Here is an 18,538-nt window from a genome sequence, read left to right as displayed (position 1 = left end):
CAGAATCTGAAAAATTCTGTAGCCTTGAACCAGGATCCCTAAAATCAAAGGAAAACTCGGACGTTTCTTGAAGACCCGTTGTAGGGTCTGGACGAGATAATAATTCATCTTCATTCGCTTCACCAGTAGGACTGAGTTTCTTGCAAAGTTCGATATGTTGCGTGCCTTGCTCTCCAGCTTCAATGTCATCTAAAATATTAAAAGCCGGGATTAAAATTCAATCAGTAATATGATATATTAAAAAATGAAGTATTAAAACAGTTGTCGTAAAGTCCGATAAGGCACAATTAATTCATCTCTTCCCTAGTGTGCTAGAATTTAATTATTGAAATAAAAATTAATATTTACTTACCTGATTTTTCTTTTTAGCCTTCTTCATTAACATTAGTTTTTTTTAATGCTTCTAATTTTGGTGTTTGTGACACCACATGGCTTTCTTTCTTCTTTTTTTCTTTGGCAAGTTTGCTGTACTCGCCTCCACTGAGACATTTTCTGCCATCCATAATTTAGAAACTGATAAAAACGCAGCTCAAAGTGTACTAAACAATTCCGTTTTCCAAACGCTGATAAACGGTAACACGAATAACTAACCAACACTCCGAACACTAATAACTAAATACTAAATGCAAATAAAATAAAACATCTGTCGATTCCTATCAACACACGCAGACAACAGTGTACGCAGGCTACAGGTGTAGCCGTCGATAACGACAAGGATGACTGCAGGTGTCTGTTTAGTTTACTGTTTACGGAAGCAGAGAGGAGCATGGGGAGAAAGGGAGTGAGGCAGATGAGATGCTCGGGCATTGCGTCAAGGTCAGGCTGTTTTCGAGCCCGACCCCGCTGCCGAGCGCTCTTGCTATTAATTTTCGTATCAGAAGTAGACATAACAGTATAAGACTCACTCCAGACCCTTGAATTACGTTAATTCTTGTGTCGTGTCTTATAATGAAGAAAATAACTTGGTGTACAGTGTCAGTGTAATGAAGTTGATGAATTGGGCAACAAAATTAAATAAAATTAAACAATATTAATTGTGGTATTATTATTTTGAAAAAATTAAATAACGTATTATTTTTTTAATAAACTTTCCAAATTTTGCCGCCCCCTGAAATGTGCCTCCCGGGGCACGTGCTCCCCGTGCCCCGCCCTAGTTCCGGGCCTGCACTGAATAGATAAATACTCCTTTTATTGATAAACAAGGAAAAGGGAATTCCATTCATTTATCTAAACTGACGTTGTTAATTTGGTTATAATACCTCAGTGAGATAAGGTTGATGATCCCCTGTGATAAGAGGAAAAACCCAAATATGAACAACTGTGATTTCAGTGAGCAATGAATTGTATAAAAGACTGTGGCTTCGCCGAATATCTCAGAGTCGTGGTTCATAACACTGACAAGATGATGAGAGCAGCAATCCTCGTGTGTATGGTGGCGTCATGCCTGGGTAAGTGATCATTCGCTTTATTTTATAACTCTTCAGTCTGCCGGAACTAATTTGTAATAAACACATTTATAAAGTACCTGAAAAGGAAACCATATGGTAACTTGTATTACACCTGAAAAATGAACAATTTAATTAAAATAGGATGAAATGTTTTGTTCTTAAAAGAACATCATCAGATTCTACCAAATCGCACTCACAAATACTTAGAAATGTATTAAAAGTTACGTTTATTTTTGTTTAAATACTTAAAAACTTGAAATATGGAACTTATATTAATGAAACCCACATTTTTCTCCACTCTAGCATAGAATGCAACTTATTGCAATACTGGTATTTTATCGTTGGCGTGAGTTTGGCGTCCGCCTCTGTGGTGTAGTGGTTAGTGTGATTAGCTGCCATCCCCGGAGGCCCGGGTTCAATTCCCGGCTCTGCCATGAAATTTGAAAAGTGGTACGGGGTCCACTCAGCCTCGGGAGGTGGATTGGATTCCCACCACAGCCATCCTGGAAGTGGTTTTCTGTGGTTTCTCACTTCTCCTCCAGGCAAATGCCGGGATGGTACCTAACTTAAGGCCACGGCCGCCTCCTTCCCTCTTCCTTGTCTACCCCTACCAATCTTCCCATCCCCCGCAAGGCCAGTATTCAGCATAGCAGGTGAGTCTGCCTGGGAGAGGTACTGGTCATCCTCCCCAGTTGTATCCCCGACCCAGAGTGTGAAGCTGCAGGACACTGCCCTAGGCGGTAGAGGTGGGATCCCTCGCTGAGGCCGAGGGAAAAACCGACCCTGCAGGGTAAACAGACAAAGAAGAAGAAGAAGAGTCTAGCAGGCTGGTCAGCCCGTAAACCTTCCGGCATGGCACGCCACCCACCTTGGCTAAGTCAATGACACGCTTTAGTTTACTTTTAGGTGTTTTAGTTTTAGTACTCTCCTTATTGTTATTATTATTATCGTATTAAATTTGTTTTGTAAACTATGCAGGGGTCCTTAATGAGCATTTAATGGGCTGTCTATTACACTGGTAATTTTCCGTTAGGCTATGTTATTTTCCGCTTACGTCAACTCTTTCGGAACTGTACTGGCAGTTTTGTTATTTTTTTTAATTTTGAAATTTAGTTTATTACTCTATTTTTAAATCTGGTGTGGACATCTAGTTTTTCTTGGTCTATATATGTGGCTGTGCATTTGGTTATTTTGTCATATGAGTTCATTCAAATTACGTTACCATTTTCATTGTTATTATTATATTATTATCGTAATGATGGATGATTGGTGATTATTGCTAATGCAATCATTCCCTCTTACATCTAACTACAGGTGGAATGAGAAGTGATGTTGACATAATTTCTCAACTGCTTTCTCGAAGTTTATACAGCAAGTAACAGCGTAGCCCAATTCCTTGACTAAATTGGAAGCGAAGCGGCCTTCAGTTCAGTATGCCCCAGGTTCGATTCCCGGCCAGGCAAGGGATTTTATCCACGTTTCATTAATTCCTCTAGCAGGGTTGTTATGCTTACGTTTAGGTATATAGCATTACACAGTACAAACCGCAACAGTAACACATAATGGTGAATAGATCCCTCTACATTACGTTGATGTCAGGAGAGGCATTCGGCCCCAGAACTAAGCTTAATTCACATATAATAGAAGATGTCTACTAAGAGCTTAGGGGGTTTGTTTTGATGAAATAAAAAGGTAGATAAAGCATCGGCTTTCAAGGGTACTTCCTCTGGGATGTGATAGATATTGGTGATAGTTGTTTTAAGGGTAAGTGCAATAATCCTTTCTTACATCCAACCACAGGTGAAATGAGAAGAGGATTGACACTTTGAAGACTGATATCATTGGCCAAAGAAAGTGAAGGACCATGATGGGTGGCAAACGAAAGACTCCCTATATCTCGCAACACCTATATCATCGGGTTGGGAACAGAATAAGAGGTGAGCAAGGGAGGACAGATATGCAACTAAAAAGTGGGGAACCCAACTCAAGTAACTGGGAGCAATAGCATTGTCGTCACTCCACGCTCCAAGTTTGAGAGCCGCCTGGATCGAGATAGCCGAGCGACATCCTCACTAGATATTCACTAAAGTGGGTTATGTTTCCAATGCGGGCCAATGAATGTTGGATTTTCGAAATGGTATTGTTACATCCGTATACAGCTGCCAGATTTCAGAGGGGAGAATAGGAACACACGTACCGACAGTGAGTTTTTGATACCACAAACGATCAGCAGATCAAAAATTGAATTAAGCACTTTTTAGCTACCTTCTTTAAATTCCCATATTGGACAATACACCAAATGAATATCCTTTTAGTCGTAACCTTAACCGCACAATTCATTGTTTTACACCAACTGTAGATCTGTTTCTCTCATCTCCCCCTTTTAATATTCAAGATAAAGAAAATTTCCTCTGTTAGAGCATTTGATGGAAATATATTTAAAAGGAACTAAACAAACTGACATAGTGCGCAGTTTTGATGATTTAATCATTTAAATTACTTTCTGACGGATTCCTTTTTTCCCCTTTGCTATTTACTTTACGTTGCACCGACACAGGTAGGCCTTATGGTGACGATGGGACAGGAAAGACCTAGGAGTGGGAAGGAAGCGGACGTGGCTTTAATTAAGGTACAGCCCCAGCATTTGCCTGGTGTGAAAATAGGAAACCACGGAAAACCATCTTCAGGGCTGCCCACTATCTCCCGGATGCAAGCTCAAAGCTGCGGGACCCTAACCACACGGCCAACTCGCTCGGTGATCTGCCAGATTCAAAAATACAAATCTTATAGTCACTTCCAAAATCGGAATATTTGGCGTACTGTTTGTGATTTGCACCGTGCGTGGAACAAAACGGCAAAATATCATATAGTTACGGATAAAACAATACGTATGGCCAACCTACGTCCAAATGATTCGAACTCAACGTCCTTTTCATCGTTAACCTGTCGGACTCCGTAGCACAGACGATCAAGTTGGCCGGTTGCATTCCGCCTCAGATCGGTGTTATTTGGAGGCGCTCAAGTGCATCAACCACCTGTCTGCACGTAAAGTATTCCAGACGGACAAAACTCAGAGGTCTCCAAAAAGCACAAAAATTCCTAGTGGAACGTAACGACAATATTTTGTAATCATTCCTATTATTATGTATATATATACATGCGTTTGGCCCTCTAAGGAGCACGTAGAACCATTATTTAGCATTGGTATTCTTGATCTTCTTGTTCTTTTTATCTTCCCAAAATCCTTTTACTATGGGACTGCTATTATTATTATTATTATTATTATTATTATTATTAATATTATCATTATTATTATTATTATTATTATTATTATTATTATTATTATTATTATTATTAACCATGATCTTCCTCTTTCTGTTTCAGGAAGTGCAATTAATCCTCGTCCCCGTCTGGACGGCAGGATCGTAGGAGGCTCCTCTGCTGACATCAAGAACTTTCCCTACCAGGTACGTAATGCATTTTTAAAGTGTTCAGCTTTTGTTTCTTGAGGAGTTAATTAGACTAGGTAGTCTGGAAACTGTCGAACGTATCTATCTTGAAAACCCTGTACTCTCGGTATGCCAGTTCGGGTTCAGGAAAGGAATGAAAAACTTCAGAATAAATATTTGTTATTAATCCGATAATGGATAGATATTTAAATAGAAAAAATGGTAAGATCTATATTACAGCTATAGATATACAAAAGCCTTTCATTCAGTCAGCAGACAGGTGGTCATCACGAAACTAGGTGGAATAGAGGTGACAAAGAAAAGGATTATTGCTATTGAAGAATTTTATTCAGAGGTTAAATATACGATTAAATAAAATTGTAGGAGAAGTTACATTCGAATGTTGGACTAAGGCACTGGTGCAAACTGTCCTTTATATTGTTCATCCTGTATATTAACGATTTATAAGGAAATGAAGGGAAGGAGTATATTTCAAGTCGACATCTTAATAATAAAATCATTGCTCGCCTGGTTTTCGCAGACGAAATCCTTCTGCTCTCTTCAACATGTGTTGGAATGCAAAGCAGTATTGTAAAACCGCAAGGTAAATTAATATTATTATAACATTTTAAAACTGTTATGCCTCTAATTAACATTGTCGGACTTTGGGAACGGTTGTTGTTTTTGTTGTCATTTTGAAATATATGACCTTGAAGACATCAGCCTCTATTAGACCAGGAGCATCATTCTCTGGACACGAACTAACAACAATTTTGTGGAAAAGTAATCTACTGTTCATTAAGGTTTGCGAATTTTATTGAAATATAATACTAATAACATAGTCCGACTCGTTGGCTGAATGGTCAGCGTACTGGCCTTCGGTTCAGAGGGTCCCGGGTTCGATTCCCGGCCGGGTCGGGGATTTTAATCGCTTCTGATTAATTCTTCTGGCTCGGGGACTGGGTGTATATGTCCGTCCCAACACTCTCCTCATCATATTCAGACAACACACTACACTACCAACCACCACAGAAACACGCAATAGTGCTTACATCCCTCCATAGAGGGTTGGCGTCAGGAAGGGCATCCGGCCGTAAAACAGGGCCAAATCCACATGTGCGACGTAGTTCGCACCCGCGACCCCACAGGTGTGGGAAAAAGCGGCAGGAAAAGAAGATAATACTAATAACATAGTGTGATAGTTTTCATCATCGAACGATACTGAGGATGCTGTTTCTTTTCAGCTTTCTCTTCAGTCGGGAGGTAGTCATATCTGTGGAGCTTCCATCATCAGTACTGAATGGGCTCTGACAGCTGCCCACTGTGTTGCGGGGTGAGTACATTTTATTCCGTATGTCTTGATAGTCTTTGATTTTTGCTCAGTGGGTGTAAAATTAGCCGGGAAAGTAGGTGATCAACTTTTGAAATAGGTAACATTGAACAGAATCTTTTGTTTACATACACCGAATACTTAAACATAACGTGAGTCGGTTTCTTCATACTTTTAAATTATATGATTCTTCTGATACTTAACAGCCAACGGCCGTAGCCGTGTTCAAACACCGGATCCCGTGAGATATCCGAAGTTCAGCAACATTGGACGTGGTCAGGATTTGGATGGGTTGCAACGCGCTCTTGGCGGGGGTAAGGGAATGGAGGAGAGGAAAGGAACTGGCCACCCTACCGTACGTAACCTCCGGCTCAGGCACACATCTGCAGGGGTTCGGACGTGCCTTCGGGCAGAATACACCCTTACCTTACCTTCGATACCTAACGGAGTCAGACTCCGTTTATTATTGTTAACGTTGTACTTTTTAAGAAATCTAGCACTGAGCAAATAGTCCGTGAGGTAGATATTCAATGTTTGTCATAAAACTCTAATGTATCCATCTCAGTGGCGCAGTTGCAGTGCTGCCTCTGTGGATCCGTGGTAGAGTGTCGGCCTCCGGATCCCAAGATAGCGGGTTCAAACCCGGCAGAGGTAGTCGGATTTTTGAAGGGCGGAAAAAAGTCCATTCGACACTCCATGTCGTACGATGTCGGCATGTAAAAGAACTCTGGTGATACATTTGGTATTTACCCGACAAAATTAATTAAATCTCAGCCATAGACGCCCAAGAGAGATCCGGTTTACTCTAGGTCCGCTAGATGGCAGACAGAGTAAACCGGAACGTCGAAATTGACGAGCAGACAGCCAGATGGCGTCAAATCGAAATGTCTGCAAACGGTAGCTGAGGCCATACGATTATTATTATTATTATTAGTTGCTTAGTCATTGTCTTCCTGTCCCAATAGTAGTTGTCCGATCTCGGCTGAGTTCGATGACATTTGAGGGCGTGTTACAATTCCATGCCACACAACCTGAAGCCTCTGAAAATCTATAGCGATTGAAGTAACATTGGTTTCCAATTTGTGAGTGCTCGAGGGCTGCTTTGGGAATCTTAGGCATGATCGCGGGCCGGACTTTAATAATAGGCAAATTTTTGTAAAATTCTGCAAATAGAACAGAGGTATCGGTATGAGAGAATACACATAGCTCAATTGAAATGAAGGTTTCTTCTCTGAACATTTCTTCGAGTGTGCATCACTGTGTACCAGCCAGTACTACCATTGAGAGAAGAACGAGGAATTAAAACCGCTTCTTACACCAATGGCAATTAAAGTATTTCGTGGTATTCACTGCATGCTACGTTGCACGAAATGTCCACTGTCAGTTTGGCATGGAGTTAAGATGTCATATGGATCCCATAGCCATTTTTATAATGGTTAAGAGCTAGTACTGGCATTTGTGAGGGCTTATTTGCCACCGAAGTTTGGATTTTAATTTTTTAATAAAAATTATCCATTCAGAACAAGAAGAATACTTTGAAAATAGACAATAATATTTTAAAAAATAGTTATGACTTGGGTATATAAAGGGTATTTAAAATACATTTTTGAACGACCTATGAAATATTTTTTGTAAACTTTCTACACATTCCTTAAAAATATTTTGTTAAGTCCTCGCGGGCCACATGCGGCCCGTGGGCCGCCATTTGGAAACCCCTGATCCGGAACGTACCACCGTTCTTTCCATTTTGTTGTGGCATCCTATTAGCCGTATATATAAGGAGAAATAAATGATTCTTTGAGCAGCTTGTTTGAGCGATAAGACTATTTCCTTACTTACCTGTGTACTTGCTTTGTATTTCAGTGCCTCTGTGAGCCGTATCAGCCTCCGTGCTGGCACATCCAGCCGCGGTAGTGGTGGTTCCGTTCATCAGGCGGCTCAGATCATCTCCCACTCCAGATACGACAGCTGGACAATTGACTACGATTTCGCACTCATCAGGGTGAGAATACCAACTTTCATTCAGACAGATAAACTTGGATAAAATTTGGAGGGGATCGTTTACATTTAGAAGCTGCAGCATGAATCCATTAATGTATAACGATCAGTATGGAATACGGAGGACAAAACCTTGATGATTAAGACTTGTAGGAAATGCTACTAGGCGTGAGGCTTGAATGATATTAAGTACTCTAAGGTGATATTACTGAGGACGTCTTGTATTCTATGCTAAAATAATAGTGCTGAGGATGGGATTTATTCACGGTATAAGCTAAGGAATATGTTTTGTGAGATGTGTATAGTCGCTCAAAAAGAATGAATATAGTGCATTATAATTTCCTCGGAGGTGCGCTCTTCTCTGAAACAACTGAAAATAAAATGCTTGTTGTGGGTATGCAGAGGGTTTGTATCTACTTGAGAGAAGAATTATTATATTTTGATGAAAATCCTGAGCTTGCTTCCAGTCATTGGACCGGGTCAGGAATGGAATGAATGAAGCCCGCATCTTGCGGGGAGGATAGGAATTGTGCCGGCTGCCGAAGCCTGTCACACTCCGCTGGGGCAATGATTAATGACTGACAGATGAAATGAAATAATATTGGGGAGTGTTGCTGGAATGAAATATGACAGGGAAAACCGAGTACTCGGAGGAAAACCAGTCCAACCTCCGCTTTGTCCAGCACAGATCTCACATAGAGTGACCGGGATTTGAACCACGCAATTCAGCGGTGAGAGGCCGGCGCGCTCCCGCCTGAGCCACGGAGGGTCTAATGATATTTTGAAAATAATTAAAAGTCTGATAAAATATTAAATGTGGGAAACATATAATATCATGCGTCCATTATTTCTTTATTATTTTCTTTATTATTATTATTATTATTATTATTATTATTATTATTATTATTATTATTATTATTATTATTATTATTCTATATTTGAGTGACTATACATTTCCAGATTCCTTACTAATGTTGGACACAGACATTCGAAGAAGGTTCATGCCGAATTAGTAGAAGTTCAATGGTGTAAATTTTCTCCAGTTATATTAATTTTTATCTGAGGCTTCTCTCGTTCATTTTCCTGTCATTTCCTTTTCAGGTGTCATCCCCATTCTCCTTTGGCTCAAACGTTGCTGCTGTAGGTCTGCCTTCACAGAATGAAGAAGTTTCTTCTGGAACCAACGTTGTCGTCACTGGTTGGGGCGCTACTTCCGTAAGTATTCTAATATTTCTCCCACAAAATTATTAAAATTTACGAGTACTTATCAATCAATCAATCAATCAATCAATCAATCAATCAATCAATCAATCAATCAATCAATCAATCAATCAATCAATCAATCAATCAATCAATCAATCAATCAATCAATCAATCAATACTGATCTGCATTTAGGGCAGTCGCCCAGGTGGCAGATTCCCTATCTGTTGCTTTCCTAGCCTTTTCCGAAATGATTTCAAAGAAATTGGAAATTTATTGAACATCTCCCTTGGTAAGTTATTCCAATCCCTAACTCCCATTCCTATAAATGAATATTTGCCCCAGTTTGTCCTCTTGAATTCCAACTTTATCTTCATATTGTGATCTTTCCTACTTTTATAAACGCCATTCAAACCTATTCGTCTACTATTGTCATTCCACGCCATCTCTCCGCTGTCAGCTCGGAACATACCACTTAGTCGAGCAGCTCTTCTTCTTTCTCTCAATTCTTCCTAACCCAAACATTGCAACATTTTTGTAACGCTACTCTTTTGTCGGAAATCACCCAGAACAAATCGAGCTGCTTTTCTTTGGATTTTTTCCAGTTCTTGAATCAGGTAATCCTGGTGAGGGTCCCATACACTGGAACCATACTCTAGTTGGGGTCTTACCAGAGACTTATATGCACTCTCCTTTACATCCTTACTACAACCCCTGAACACCCTCATAACCATGTGCAGAGATCTGTACCCTTTATTTACAATCCCATTTATGTGATTACCCCAGTGAAGATCTTTCCTTATATTACCACCTAGATACTTACAATGATCCCCAAAAGGAACTTTCACCCCATCAATGCAGTAATTAAAACTGAGAGGACTTTTACTATTTGTGAAACTCACAACCTGACTTTTAGCCCCGTTTATCAACATACCATTGTCTGCTGTCCATCTCACAACATTTTCGAGGTCACGTTGCAGTTGCTCACAATCTTGTAACTTATTTATCACTCTATAGAGAATAACATCATCCGCGAAAAGCCTTACCTCTGATTCCACTCCTTTACTCATATCATTTATATATATAAGAAAACATAAAGGTCCGATAACACTGCCCTGAGGAACTCCCCTCTCAACTATTACAGGGTCAGACAAAGCTTCACCTACTCTAACTCTCTGAGATCTATTTTCTAGAAATATAGCAACCCATTCAGTCACTCTTTTGTCTAGTCCAATTGCACTCATTTTTGCCAGTAGTCTCCCATGATCCACCCTATCAAATGCTTTAGACATGTCAATCGCGATACAGTCCATTTGACCTCCAGAATCCAAGATATCTGCTATATCTTGCTGGAATCCTACAAGTTGAGCTTCAGTGGAATAACCTTTCATAAAACCGAATTGCCTTCTATCGAACCAGTTATTAATTTCACAAACATGTCTAATATAATCAGAAAGAATGCCTTCCCAAAGCTTACATACAATGCATGTCAAACTTACTGGCCTGTAATTTTCAGCTTTATGTCTATCACCCTTTCCTTTATGCACAGGGGCTACTATAGCAACTCTCCATTCATCTGGTATAGCTCCTTCGACCAAACAATAATCAAGTAAGTACTTCAGATATGGTACTATATTCCAACCCATTGTCTTTAGTATATCCCCAGAAATCTGATCAATTCCAGCCGCTTTTCTAGTTTTCAACTTTTGTATCTTATTGTAAATGTCATTGTTATCATATCGTCCCTGCTCTGGCAAACTAACGAATCTGAAAATTGTCAAAAGGTTAGGAGAGCTGAAAGAAGTTGTGATTACTCATGTCAAATCAATTTTTATATTTAATTATTGGTTTTATATGTTAGGCATACAGAATGAGCTGCAGATGTGAGACTTTGTCAGAGGGTAGACAATATATAAATAACAAAATCTAGACCAGAACTTCAGAACTACAGATTCCTTAGTTTGTCAGTTTCGCTAGTTTGCCAGAGCAGGGACGATATGTAAATTTTATTACTTCTTTGGCCTTAGTCTCTTCCTCTATCTCGACATTATCCTTGTAACCAACAATCTTTAGATACTGCTGACTGAATACTTCCGCCTTTTGAAGATCATCACATACACACTCCCCTTGTTCATTAATTATTCCTGGAATGTCCTTCTTGGAACCTGTTTCTGCCTTAAAATACCTATACATACCCTTCCATTTTTCACTAAAATTTGTATGACTGCCAATTATGCTTGCCATCATGTTATCCTTAGCTGCCTTCTTTGCTAGATTCAGTTTTCTAGTAAGTTCCTTCAATTTCTCCTTACTTCCACAGCCATTTCTAACTCTATTTCTTTCCAGTCTGCACCTCCTTCTTAGTCTCTTTATTTCTCTATTATAATAAGGTGGGTCTTTACCATTCCTTACCACCCTTAAAGGTACAAACCTGTTTTCGCATTCCTCAACAATTTCTTTAAACCCATCCCAGAGTCTGTTTACATTTTTATTTACCGTTTTCCACCGATCATAGTTACTTTTTAGAAACTGCCTCATACCTGCTTTATCAGCCATATGGTACTGCCTAACAGTCCTACTTTTAAGACCTTCCTTTCTATCGCATTTATTTTTAACTACCACAAAAACAGCTTCATGATCACTAATACCATCTATTACTTCAGTTTCATTTTAGAGCTCATCTGGTTTTATCAGCACCACATCCAGGATATTTTTCCCTCTGGTTGGTTCCATCACTTTCTGAATCAGCTGTCCTTCCCATATTAACTTATTTGCCATTTGTTGGTCATGCTTCCTGTCGTTCGCATTTCCTTCCCAATTTACATCTGGCAAATTCAGATCTCCCGCTACAATCACATTTCTTTCCATGTCGTTTCCCACATAGCTGACTATCCTATCAAATAATTCCGAATCCGCATCAGTGCTACCCTTTCCCGATCTGTACACTCCAAATATATCAAGTTGCCTATTATCTTTAGAAATCAGCCTTACACCTAGAATTTCATGTGTCTCATCTTTAACTTTTTCGTAGCTTACAAATTCTTCTTTCACCAGAATGAAAACTCCCCCTCCCACCTTTCCTACCCTATCTCTACGATACACACTCCAGTGCCGTGAGAAAATTTCTGCATCCATTATATCATTTCTCAGCCATGATTCAACTCCTATTACAATATCTGGTAAATATATATTAAATTACTTAATTCTATTCCTTTCTTTACAATACTTCTACAGTTCAACACTAACAATTTTATGTCATCCCTACTTGATTTCCAGTTCCCTGTTCCCTTATCACCGCTCCCTAGGCCATCCCGAACAGTGGCCTTTCATTCTTGAATTTAATCAGGGAAAGAACATGTTGACTAACTGTGTGGTCTTAACAAGAACATTCTTACGCTGGGTTATTACATTACCTACACATTATCTCAGACTTATCGTATGCTTGCTTCGTTTTAACCTCTAGAAGCACTATTGCGATATAGCCTGTACGTATATGTGCCACAGTATTCATATTGAGGTGCGAGAAGAAACATTTGAGTCAACGAAAAGCAGTAAAATATAATCGCGCCCAAAGACATTTTGTGTCTGTCATCTTTATTATTATTATTATTATTATTATTATTATTATTATTATTGTCCGGCTCCATGGCTAAATGGTTAGCGTGCTGGCCTTAGGTCCAGAGGGTCCCGGGTTCGATTCCCGGCCGGGTCGGAGATTTTAACCTTGATTGGTTAATTCCAGTGGCTCGGGGGCTGGGAGTGTATGCCGTCTTCAACATTGGAATTCATCACAGGTAGGACTCCATTCTCATAGACGCGCAGGTCGCCTAATACGGCGTTAACTCGAAAGACCTGCACTCGGCCTCTTCCGAGGCCACACGCCATTACTTATTATTATTTCTATTGTTACCAACCTGATAAGTGTAGAAATGTCTATTTATTTGCTATTTTACTGTCTCGGTTGTATTGTGTAAACACTGCTGAATATTCATTCTTCTATTTACAGGAAGGAGGTTGGTCCGCCAGCACTCTTCAGCAGGTCACAGTCCCTGTAGTGTCCAACTCCGAGTGTAACGCAGCTTATGGTGGTGGTATCACTGACCGTATGATCTGTGCCGGCTACACTGCTGGCGGTAAGGACGCTTGCCAGGTAAGAATAGTTCCAAGAATGTTCATACTATAATGTTTTCCATTATTCCAGACAATCATCAGATAGTAACTAAACAGGCGCAGTGGAAACCTCCCTTATATAACAGAAATATTATTAAGAAAAAGTGGCCTGTCACAGCAATAGCTACGAACAAATACTAAAAATGAAACTGATGATAGGGGAAGAGTGAGAAAAGTAACGGGAAATATCAACGAGCTAGAATAACATAGAGAGGCGGAAGCGTTGCCTGGGTGAACCTAATAGAACGAACGTCCGCCATGTTTCCTGTGGTCACACAAGCAAGGGGACATGGCCTTTAAATGACGAAAAGTGTAGAATCACTGGGGGAGAATTAAAGACCGTTGCCGAAAGCTTGAAACATTAAAGCGAATACCGCCACTTCATCATATTGCGGCACGAGGCCAACATCACGATCAGTTGAATGTAGGGTAGTTCGAAATCATCGCACAGTGACATTCGAATAGGCCTCGAAATCGGAACAAGAGCGTTACCCTGCTTGGCTGTAGTGGTTAAGCGTAAAATTAGAATAAAAACGATGGACATAAATATTTATGACAGGAAGCCTTAAAATCATAGGGACCTACAATAGGTTACAACCTCATTCTGTTCATATTTTTAAAACTATTGCATCCTCATGAGTACTGTGTTCCTTTCTTAATCCGTTTACCCTCCCGGGCCCCAGGGCCTCTGAACTTTAGAGCGTGGGTTGGCAACCACGGGGCCCTTAGCTGAGTCCTGGCATTGCTTCCACTTACTTGTGCCAGGCTCCTCACTTTCATCTATCTTATCTGACCTCTCTTGGTCAACTCTTGTTCTTTTCTGACCCCGACGCTATTAGGTTTGCGAAGAGCTAGGGAGTCTTTCATTTTCACGCCCTTCGTGGCCCTTGTCATTCTTTGACCGATATCTTCATTTTTCGAAGTGTCGGATTCCTTCCATTTTTCTCTCTGATTAGTGTTATATAGAGGATAGTTGCCTAGTTGTACTTCCTCTTAAAACAATAATCCCCACCAGCACTTACCCTCCCGGGTTGGTTTTTCCCACGGACTCGGCGACGGATCCCACCTCTACCACCTCAAGGACAGTGTTCTGGAGCGTGAGACATTGGGTCGGGGGATACAACTGTGAGGGAGGGCTGCACCTGCTATGCTGAACTATGCTGAGCAGGGGCCTTGTGGGGGGGGGGGAGAAGGAAGCGGCCGTGGCCGTGGAGAAGTGGGAAACCACGGAAAACCACTTCGAGGATGGCTGAGGTGGGAGTCGAACCCACTTCTACTCAGTTGACCTCCCCAGGCTGATAGAATCCCGTTCCAGCCCTCGTGTCCCTTTTCAAATTCCGTGGTGGTGCCGGGAATCGAACTCGGGCTTCCAGGGGTGGCAGCTGCTCACGCTAACCAGTGCACCACAGAGGCGGCCCATGAATACTTTACCACAATAATCGTTTAGTGTAATTATTTATTATAATATAGGGGGGGGGGGGATATCATGTTTCTCCCATTACCATATCATACTGGGATTACTAGCTGAAAGGTAAGCTTGAAAGTTGTCCATTATGAAGTGTGGCGTAGTTTTAAAAACCAAGGCAACAGACATCTACAATAAAGGCTGTATACATTTCAAAAATAGCAGTAAAATGCTGTATTTACCATACTTGGTATACGTTTGAACGAAATAAGTGATTTTTTGTGGTTACGTTTTCTTGGTGGTGGGCGCTCCATTTCCTTTATTTGTAAATGTGAATGAAAATTATAAATAGCGCTGGAAATGTACAGAGCATAAGCAACTGAATTGAGTGGTATACCATTTGTCTCACAACGCATTGTTCCGTTAATTCCTTGTTCTTTAAACGAAATCTGAAACAAAATTCGACAAATAATTACCGTGGCTATCCGTACTTTCGCTGAGTAAACAATAAAATGGATTTAATTACAACAGAAATTACAAAAAAGAATCTCGGCTATAATTCAGTAATACTTACTTAAAAGTACGATATATCCTTGGTTTTATTACTCCGATTAGTACAACCATACGCTGAGCTTACGGCTGGCATTCTTGAAAGCGAGAATCTATGTTTTCACTTCTTAAAACTTAGGGAATTAAATTGGCATGCACGATCTCCCTGTCGCCTCTACATATGCTCTCACGCCAATTCGCTTTGTTTTGACAACCGTTAACATGGCTGCCCCTTATCAGCTTGCTTCAAGCAGGGAGCGCTGATGTTAAGTATACAGCCCCTCTATGTTATTCTAGCTCGTTGGGAAATATACTTAAGGTTGCTGATAATTAACCAAACCATTGTGGCAACAAGAATTAAAATGTCCATTTACAATAACATTCTGGTGATAACTTGATTTCAAAGAGCCACCTATTGGACTAACATAGAACTGTCGAGCTGGCAAAGAATGATCAGCGGAGACATATTTCATATTTCATAGAGCCATCTTCCGGCAAATACAGTTAACTGCAATGGCAATGGCTATTTTTACGCAACCAAAGGACTTATGAATTCTGGGATTTTTTATGTATAGTACGTAGATGTTAGTATTACGGTTTTCTCACAATGTTATGTTGCACGTTCAGAATATATATACATATAAAATGATACTAGATAAATTTACTACGAGTTTCGTATTATCGCGCTGTAATAGAATGGAAATCGGCCGACAAGAATCTGACTTTAAATACACGTAGATATTTGAAAATGTTAGTCTCATCGGCCGACCTTTAAAAACATTTCGGTAAAAAGAACATAAATTTTGTTCAGAAATTGTATATAGTAATGCAGTACGGTTTATGAAAGTCAGACGAGCATACATTTTTCTGAGAGAGGTATACGATTACGCCCAAAATTATTAAAGGCTCAGCAAGCTATAGTCAGTTTCACACATTGTAATCTCCACTCCTATTAGCTCCATTAGTAACTACAGATGATAGATATTGATTTTAACAATACAGACATATGAAAATTTGAATTCGATCTCCGAATATAAATAATTTTAAGACACAGTTTGATATATTCTATCATATGGAAACATGTCCGCCCAAAAAGTCGTGAAAATTATAAGTAAGGCAGAAAATAAATAGAAAAAATACAATTGAAAGTTAATCAACTTCCAAAGAATAATTTTCTGAAAAATGTAAAGTGTTAATGGAGTCTTACAAGAGACATCCAGGTACTGGGACATCGTATTGTAAGAAGTGCGCTATCTAGCACAGTAACCTTTACATTTTTAACAAACATCGGTTTAGGAAGAAAACTAGCCCGTCACACATGGGGTATACATTGATGAAAATGAAAATCCACAGCCTGTTTCCAGTCATTCGACCGGGTCAGGAATGGAATGAATGAAGCCTCAATCTAGCGGCGAGGATAGGAAATGTGCCGGCTGCCGAAGCCTCACACTCCTCTGTGGCAATGATAAATGACTGATAGATGAAATGTTAATGAAGAGTGTTGCTGGAATGAAATATGACAGGGAAAACCGGAGTACCCGGAGAAAAACCTGTCCTGTCTCCGCTTTGCCGAGCACAAATCTCACATGGAGTCACCGGGATTTGAACCACGGTATCCAGTGGTGAGAGGCCAGCGCGCTGCCGCCTGAGACATGAAGGCTTCGTATACATTGACGTTCGTTATAGATGTACAAAAGCGCACGTTATACAGATCTTATCTTCCCTTTTCTTCCGTATGAAAAGACTTACATTTATAATTCCAATTCTTTCCAGGGTGACTCTGGTGGCCCTCTAGTTGGTGACGGCAAGCTTCAAGGTGTTGTCTCCTGGGGTTACGGCTGTGCTCGACCTAACTACCCTGGTGTATACTCAAGAGTTGCCTCAGTACGTGACTGGATCAAGACCAACAGCGGAGTTTGAACCTCGCCTCTAGACATTTGATGCTTCGCATTGCATTACCTCAAATGTATGTCATATTGAAATATTGTTTGGGAGTGTTATGTGATAAGAAAATAAACCTTATAACAATATAACATTTTCAGAAATGTATTTACTTTTTCAATTAAAACTGAGAGGACTTTTCCTATTTGTGAAACTCACAACCTGACTTTTAACCCTGTTTATCACCATGCCATTGCCTGCTGTCCATTTCACAACATTATCTAGGTCATTTTGCAGTTGCTCACAATCTTGTAACCTATTTATTACTCTATACAGAATAACATCATCCGCAAAAAGCCTTATCGCTCATTTCACTTCTTTACTCATATCATTTATATACTGTACCAGGATCGCACGGTACATGCCGTATTTATTGAGAGCAATGTCGTATAATTAATCATGCACGCCGAGAACTCCAAGCTTGCTGTGTTTACATCTTCCGTATCCAGGGGTCTGGGTTAGGGATCTTCAACTCCCCACCCCCCACCCCGAAATACAAAATTACTTGACAAATTGAAACAGCAAATAAGAGTTTACGAATACAATCCATTACATCAAATTTATTATGATATTTCCGGTGTCCTACTAGATTTCGTCCAGAATAGTTATTGCCCATTCATTCTTACAAATGAAAATTAAATTCATCATTCTGAAATTTTCCTGTGAATAATTGCAGTTTGTAAAAACCTTACTTGTGTCAGCAGATTAACAAAAATCTAGTCTCTGACAGAGAGTCAGGAAAATAAATGATCCCAACGGGAAACTCTAGCCAGAAGGAAACCCAACAGATGTAGTGCAGATTTAGAACTACAGAAATTGGAGAAAATACACAACAGATGAACGACACCTTTCTCCTAGCATGCACATTTTAGTTATTTTGGTTTTCCCTACCCAAAGGGTCGTATTTGCAGTAATTACATTGAGAAACGGGGCGAAATTAATTAGTCTAAGGGTCCCGTGTTCGCCAACCCACGGTCCAAAATTGAAGGCTCCAAGTCCCCCTTTTAGTCACTCCTCACGACAGGCAGAGGATACCGTGGGTGTATT

General features: G+C 40.1%; 1 protein-coding gene across 1 annotated transcript; it reads left to right on the top strand.

Moving 5' to 3' along the window:
* Window positions 1-1,396: 1,396 nt before the first annotated feature.
* LOC136874470 (trypsin-1-like) lies at window positions 1,397-17,631 on the top strand. Its single transcript, XM_067148100.2, has 7 exons — window positions 1,397-1,448; window positions 4,833-4,915; window positions 6,142-6,230; window positions 8,091-8,229; window positions 9,327-9,440; window positions 13,433-13,576; window positions 17,324-17,631. Exons 1-7 carry the CDS (start codon window positions 1,403-1,405, stop codon window positions 17,468-17,470), a joined length of 762 nt encoding a protein of 253 aa, XP_067004201.2. The 5' UTR covers window positions 1,397-1,402; the 3' UTR covers window positions 17,471-17,631.
* The last annotated feature ends 907 nt before the right edge of the window (window positions 17,632-18,538 follow it).

The sequence above is a fragment of the Anabrus simplex genome, chromosome 5, assembly GCF_040414725.1.
Source record: "Anabrus simplex isolate iqAnaSimp1 chromosome 5, ASM4041472v1, whole genome shotgun sequence".
Classification (NCBI taxonomy): Eukaryota; Metazoa; Arthropoda; class Insecta; order Orthoptera; family Tettigoniidae; genus Anabrus; species Anabrus simplex.
This window is presented reverse-complemented; position numbering and strand designations above follow the sequence as displayed.